The sequence below is a fragment of the Bison bison genome, unplaced genomic scaffold, assembly GCF_000754665.1.
Source record: "Bison bison bison isolate TAMUID 2011002044 unplaced genomic scaffold, Bison_UMD1.0 scf7180017864080, whole genome shotgun sequence".
Taxonomy (NCBI): Eukaryota; Metazoa; Chordata; class Mammalia; order Artiodactyla; family Bovidae; genus Bison; species Bison bison.
Window position 1 is genome coordinate 2,157,222 of NW_011494652.1, and position 7,428 is coordinate 2,164,649.

At 50.5% G+C, this 7,428-nt stretch overlaps 1 protein-coding gene across 1 annotated transcript in view; it reads right to left on the reverse strand.

Moving 5' to 3' along the window:
* Positions 1-7,428, reverse strand: part of PPFIA1 (protein tyrosine phosphatase, receptor type, f polypeptide (PTPRF), interacting protein (liprin), alpha 1) — a 74,733-nt gene that overhangs the window by 38,106 nt on the left and 29,199 nt on the right. The window contains exons 2-8 of the mRNA XM_010837647.1: positions 5,651-5,752; positions 5,021-5,185; positions 4,272-4,346; positions 3,798-3,899; positions 3,354-3,575; positions 1,552-1,698; positions 74-208 (exon numbers count right to left, since the gene is read on the reverse strand). Coding sequence (XP_010835949.1) covers positions 74-208; positions 1,552-1,698; positions 3,354-3,575; positions 3,798-3,899; positions 4,272-4,346; positions 5,021-5,185; positions 5,651-5,752 — 948 coding nt within the window. The remainder of the gene's footprint in view (positions 1-73; positions 209-1,551; positions 1,699-3,353; positions 3,576-3,797; positions 3,900-4,271; positions 4,347-5,020; positions 5,186-5,650; positions 5,753-7,428) is intronic.

The window sequence follows — 7,428 nt, forward strand, 5'->3', positions numbered from 1 at the left end:
GGGACCCAGAGCAGCCCCTTGGAGAGCACGGCCACCTCTGCGCACACCCGGCCCTGCAGACCCAGAGCAGCACCTTGGAGAGCGCAGCCACCCTCTGCGCCAGCTCGGCCTCCACCTCGGGCAGCGTCTCCGCCCTCCGCAGCGTCTGCTGCAGCTTCTGCTCCGCCAGCTCCAGGCGCTCCTGCAACTGCCGGTTTTTATCCTCTGTCTACAAAGGGAGAGCAGAGTCGCTGAGACAAAACCCGAACGCATGTGTCTACTGGATTAGCTCTGCTTCGGCAGCTGTGTCACGGTAAATCTTCTCTCAGTGTTCCTGGGCTTAGTCTCATTGGGCAGAATACCTCCCGCCAGAGTATTTGCTTTTCCTAAACGTCCCCAAAAAAGTCTTTTTTTAAAAAAAAAGTTCTTGTATATTAAAGATCAGTTTTCTATAGAAGCTTATTCATTCTTGTTGACAAGGGAAGAAGGGTTCAGTACTGACCCTTCTTAAAACGTCACCAGAATCATCATTTGAAGGGAACCCTACTGACCACAGATGGCCACGGGCATGTGAGCCAAAATACGGCTTTCATCTCCTCTGAAATACCGACCTGCTAAGAGTGTGCCTGGTGAAATGCCAGTCAACTGATACTTGTGAACGCATGATTATTCTTTTAAAAGATCTTATTAGTCTGAAAAACTTTCAACGTAGAAAATTTAGACAGATTCTTTTTTAAAAAAGAAAAAAAAATTAAATTATCTATAAACTCAGGTTCCTGAGAGGTTAACATTTGTTTCTAAGCAGCTTTCTTATTTCTTCTGTGTGTGTTACTATTCTATGTACATACACAAACAATACGACATGCTTTAAAACCCTCAGAAAACAACAGCATATGGTATAGGGTATTTTCTGATCTGCCTTTACAGCCATTACTTTGTAGATCATAATGCTCTTAATTAGCATTCCACATCATAAATTTCAATGGCTTTCTAGTATTTTATTTTTGTGTTGGGGCCAATGATACCCTTTGCAACACACCAGACCGACTCACTTTGCTTTAAAAGCCAGATTTGGTTCTCCTGGTTAAGTCCTGATTATCTGAGACCACACAGGAACAGGAGCAAGTAAGGCTCACCAAACCACAGGAGGTGCACACCCTAATCAGACCGGAGCTCTAACCCTGCCTTTTGTCACAGTGACCCCAGTTTCCAGCAGGCAGCCAGCTGCTGTGAAGTTCCCTGCCGCTCTCTGCTCTTTCAGTAAAAACACTAATAAGCCAACCGATTCACGTTCAAGTAAAACAAAAGAGTCAGGAGTGGAATTCCACAAAACGGTTAAACCAAGTCCCAAATAATTCAAACCTGTAAGTTGCAGTCACCCCCAATTTTTAAAAACTGTATTTCATTCCAGTACAGCTGATTTACCATGATGTACATCCACACTTTTCAACACAGTATTTTAGGGTCATAAGAACGTCACACTGGGACTTGATTCCCGACGTGGGAACCTCGTGAAAAGGTCTTTAGCTTCCTCGGTGATGCACCGCTACAGAAGTCAGACACAGTCAGTACCTGTCGATGCATAGAATCCTTATTTGCGATTTCATTTTCAAGTTTATCATTGAGGTCATGCACAGAGGTGGCTTCGCGCTGTGCAGCGAGGTAGCGTTTCTCAAGGGTAGTGATTCTCTCCTCCATGTCCTCCTTCTGGGCCATGGCCTACACCGGGCATTGCAGAGGAGAAAGGTAAGTCGTTATCACGGAACGCTCGGACACACTTAAGAGTAAAAAAGCTGGGCTAAATCCTAACTTTCAAATCAAACATAAAGTTAGTGTCCTCAAGACTAAAGTCCTAGACGTGGCAATTTTCCCTGATGTGAGCAAAAACGCGCCTACCTCAAAGGTCTCATCTGCCACGATTGGCACCCACCTGTCTTAACGTTCTGTCTGGCCACTCAGTTTACCAAGCTTCTTTTCTACATAATAAACCCAAACAGCAAACAAAAAGTATACTAAACTACCCTATTATTCCAAGAATTCCAGGAGGGAAGGTATCTGGCATGAAGTCAGGACCTCTGTCTGCTACACCATACAGGTGGCCTTGACCCAGAATAGGGAGGGACCTTCAACAGATCCAACGGGGAGCTCTGAGGCTCGTTTCCTCGAGTAAAAGTTGGAAAAATCTCATGCAATTTCCTCAGAATTAAAGTAAGAATATTAACGAGTGGAAAGAGAGGTCAGAGTGAAACACAACTGGAAGCAGCCTTCTCAAGCCTAACTCTTCTGAAGCCGAGTTACACCACGTGTATGAAGCGCTCAGACCAGGACCAGAACTTGCTGCTGGTGCGACTCCTGTCCGCCGCTCAAAGCCCATTTCAGGTCCCTCCGTAGTTACTAAGTAACCAATGTTGGCAAAGTCTGAACATTAAAACTGAAAGGTCTTAAAAACACTTTTTCCAGAATTCTCTATGTATTAAACTCTGCCACCTAATCTCCTCCTGTTGCCAAAGAGTAGTGTGAATAGGTTATACAAACACGTGCACATATTCCTGTTCTGAGTTCTCACACAGCATCACTCACACCAAGCTACTAAACAAGTCCGCCTGCTGTACCACGTGTTGGAGGGGTCTCTCTGAGACCGTCTCACGGGGGAGGGGGGCAGGGTGGGCGCTGTCTGTCTGTGTACAAAGGAGAGGCGAGGTGAGGCTCACAGCGGGAGGCCTGAGCCCCCAGCAGTCTTTTGTTTTCACAGTGACCGCTAGGTAGCTTCTCATAACTCATGACACCCGCAGACATGACCTCCAGGAACATCATGATTCCACATGGTCACACAGCTCGGGCCTGAGGGTCTGAGGGTGGGGAGTAACACATACTCACTGCTGATAGCACGCGTAAAATCAGCCCTACTGTACAGCACAGGGAAGTCTACTCCGTGCTCTGTGGTGAAGCAAATGGGTAGGAAATCCAAAAAAGAGGAACACATGTGTGTGTGTGCATACACACACACACTGCTGATTCACTTTGCTGTACAGCAGAAACTGACACAGCAGTATAAAGCAACTACATGCCAATAAATGAATGAATGGATGAATGAATTTTTAAAAAAGGAACACCTGGGCCCCTAGAACTGGTACAAGCGCGGAGTCCACAGCCCGGGTGCAGCACAGTGCCAAGGCCACCCTCATGTCGCTCCACCGCCAACGGACCAGGCCTCTTCTGCCCCAGAGCCCACGACGCAGAGGCAGGGAGGCAGCCGGCCGCGGTCCCGCCGGTGCTCTGCTCTTGCTCACGCGGCCACCGCAAGGCTGAGATCACCGGGAGAACAAGGGACCCACATTCCACCGCAGGACAATGGACATGGCCGCTGCACTCACTTCGCGGACGTCCCGCTGCAGTTTCGTGTTCACTTCCTCGGACTTGATGAGGTCCTTCCTGGCCGTGTCCAGGTCCTCCTCCAGCTCCGTCACGTGGGCAGAGAGGGCTGCCAGGCGCTCCTTCATCTGGCTCTGCTCCCGCGACTGCTTGTCGATGACTTCCTGGAGCTCCATCACCTTGGCCAGGTCTTCCTCGTGGCTCAGAGAGCCGTCGGAGGATCTCTAAGGGGGAAAGGAAGCCTTAGGCGGCCGTGTTTCGGGAGGGAGGAAACACAGCACTTCCAGGCAATCGGTGAGGTCAACACTGCCTTCTGCACTCTAGGAGCTCACACGACCCTCACGGCCGCTCAGACCTACATGGTGCATTGGTGAGAGGTCCCAATAGCCCCACACAGACTGGACGGTAAGACGAGAACCAGACAGAGCGCGAGACCGAGGACTTGCCTTTCCATTGGCGCTTGGCGCGCTTTCCTGCTCGTGATTTACATCAAGCACCCCGTCCGTTAGTACCTTTTTCTGGTTATTCTGCTCTTTAAGAATCATCAGCTGAAACCAAAAAATTGAAGGAGAGTAAAGAAATAAGTAAACACAGCAAAACTCTACTTGGAAAAACTCAAGTCTAAACTGAAAACACAACATAAAAAGAAAATATGTGGTGATGCTATCCATGCCAAATAGAGTCAGGTGATTAGAGTCAGAATTTGTCTTCTCCTAGACAAAGGGGTACTTAAGAGATCCTGCAGCTCTGAGCCACAGTCTAGTTTACTAGTTATTAAAATAACCCAGGTGGGCGGGTCCTCAGTCAGAAAGATAAGTAACATGTGATGCCCACCACTACGGCCTTCATTCTTTCTTATAATGAAGGGATAAAAGTGACAAACCCTTAACTGAACTTACACGAAGACTGACGAGGCTCACCTCTTTGTGTGTGGCGCCCAGTTCTTCTTCTAACAAACTACACCTTTCGAGCGCTACTCGCAATCGCTCTCTCACCTGAAATGAAAGGGGCCGAGTCACTGAGTTGCCGTGTGTGTGCACGTCAGTGCACTTCTCACCATACACTCACCCCATACACGCTACTGCCACAGAGCACCTTTAACGTCTCTCATTGATCTTAACGTCAAGAAAACCTGCTTGTTAACAGCTTTCAATTCTAAGTTTGAGAGAACAAAATGTTATCCTAAATTAATTTTATTACCCAGCTTTTAACTGCAAATTCATATACAGAATATAATAAATCTTGAAATATTTATGCCAACTAATACTTTTTAACTGGGGGCTTCCCAGGTGGCTCAGTGGTAAAGAATCCGCCTGCCAATACAAGAGGTCAGGTTCAATTCCTGGGTCAGGCAGGTCCCCCGGAGTAGAAGATGGCCACCCACTCCACTGTCTTTGCCTGGGAAGTCCCGTGGAGAGAGGAGAGTGGTGGGCTACAGTCCACAGGGTCGCAAAGACTCGGACATGACCGAGCATGTACGCAGGCAACGCTTTTTAACCAAATAAAACTCTGACTTCTTACAGAAAAAACTATTTACAAGAATACAAGACGCTCAACTTGTTACAAACAAGTGAGCTAGTTTTCAAGTCGACTAGTTACACAAACACGTGCGTCGTTCACCTAACAACGCAGCAAGTGTACAGATCCAGGAGGGCCAGGTGGCTGGTACCTTCTCGTCCAGGGCCTTGTGGTGCTCGAACAGCGACTTGAGCGCCTTGAGCACCTCCACCTCGCTGGACACGCCGGCCGGGGACTGTGCCTGCCGCTTGACCACCGTCATCCGCAGGGACCGCTCGTGCCGGGAGACCAGGCACTCCAGGTGCTCCAGCAGCAGCTGCAGGGCGGGGCCAGAGCAGCACCTTCAGCCTCACACTTGAATTTGGGGCCGATAACTCCTCTCAGCCTCACGCTAAGACCAAAACTGTGCTAAGGCATGTCGGAATCCCGCCAGTTCAGTCTAAAGTTAGACTGGACTTCCCTGGTGGCCCAGTAGTTAAGACTCCACACTTCTGCAGGGGTCATGGGTTTAATTCCCACTTGGGGAACTAAGATCCCACACAAAGTGAAGCGTGGACAAAAATGTTAAGAGAAACCCCCCTCAAATGTACTAAAATTACATTAGCTCTCATCATAAATCTGAAGCAAGGTATGAGAACCCTGAACTGATCCACCCCGGGCCACTCAGTGGGAAAATGTGGAAAATGGGTTGAAAACCAGACAGAGTTTAAAGACAGCAACATGGAGCCCAGTGGTGATCCCCGCAGGGCGAATGTCAACACATGAGAATCCCCCTACTGACCCTGGTGTTGTTCCTTTCTGCTTTCAGCTCAGCGATTTCTTCTTCTCTTTCAAGAAGCTGCTCCCTGCATACATTTAGTTCTTTAGTAAGTGCTGCAAACTCCTAGAAAACAGTTAAATGAGTAAGTAACTAAATGTAAATACAAATTAAAAAAGAGAGTGAGAATCTGAAGACTGACCCTGTCAAGCTTCTCCAGGCTCCACACAAAGGATCTCCCTGCCCCTCCAGAGAAGAGGGGGTCCACTGACCCCTCGACCACACAGACCACCACTACTCAGACCGGCCTTCAGCCTCCACCTCAACCTGGCAGGCCCATAGCCTGCCTTCTCCAGACCCAGGGAAGTCTGAGATACTTTCCTAAACATAAATCCTAAAAACAAAGTGGATAAAGAGATTCTTAAACGACACACAGACAAGTGACCTGGAACCTCTGGGGGAGTGAAGAAAAAAGGGAAGGTCTACAAGGCCACCAGGCTTTGGAGTGTTCCTCTGGGAAAAAGGCTGATGGCACCCCAAGCCACCTGTTAGCCTGACTCCACTGAAGTCACCCATTCAATCAACTGGTTAAAATGTTCAATTCATGTTACACGTATTTTATCACAATTTGCGCGCGTGTGCAGGCACACACACAGAACTCTCTGGAGACAAGGTGGCTTCTAAGAGCATGGATCAGCGACAGAACGTGAACAGCCCTTCACGCCAGGATTTCAGTGCAGACCGGCAAACACAAAGCTCCAGTCCCGCTGGGGAGAAGCAATCCAGCGTGTCCTCACACCGGACAGACTGCCCACACGGCACGGGCACTGGGCATCATGGCTGGGAAGTGGGCAGGGAGGGGAGCCACAGGGACTGGGTCTCCTCTCCACGGCCCCCCAGGAGCGAGGGAAGGAGGCAGGCACTGTTCTCCGAGGGGGGGATGTCTATGGGAAGAGCAGGCTTTGGAGGGAGCGCTAACCGTCCAGTTTCAGACAAGCTTAATCTGAGACGTACTCAGGCCTTCAAGCGGCAGTGTCAAGTCCAGAGCCTCCCAGTCTGGAGTCCTAGGGGACACAGGCCAAGATGAGACAGAGCAGCGAGGTGCTGAGTGCGGGCGAAAAGAGCCGAGGTTTGAGCCCAGCGAGAAGTCACTGCTGGGTGGCTGGGAAGTGAGAGGTGCCAGCCAGGGAGGCTGGGGGAAGCCAAGAGGGAAGGGGACCATCTCGGGCGTCAGGAACCCTGGGAGGAGCAGCCACAGTCAAGGGGTACCAGGAGAAGGAGTCGCTTACTGGTCAGTAGAGGGTCTGCTGAAGTGGAGGCCAACGGTGGCCAGGACCACAGCAGGTCAGAAGCCCTGGCAGGGTCGAAAGCCCAGTGGACAGAGGATGGGGGTGCAGGGAGCACAGGCTTGCTCTCGTGAGGGACTCTGCAGTCAAGCGCTGAAGGCAATCGGGCAACTGTTTCAGGAGACGCAGGGTCAGGAGAGCCCTCTTAGAGGATACGCTGGGGCTCGCAGGCTGATGGCAGGGGTCCGGGGCAGGGTGGGAGCTGAGCGGGCAGAGGGCACCTTTCCCGGGCACACAGCTCACCCACGGTCAGCAGACAGGCGGTCAGATGCATGGGCCCAGATCCAGATGAACAGTGAGCTGGTGGGGGGGCTTTCTGGAAGTACTCGTTTAATCTCTTCCAATTTCACTGAGAAAACAGATGCCTCTGCACTGAGCGGCAGGGCGGGTGAGACACACCGGGGAGGGCAGGGAGCGGCCGGGACGCCCGGACCGTGGCCGTGGGCCTCTGAGTAG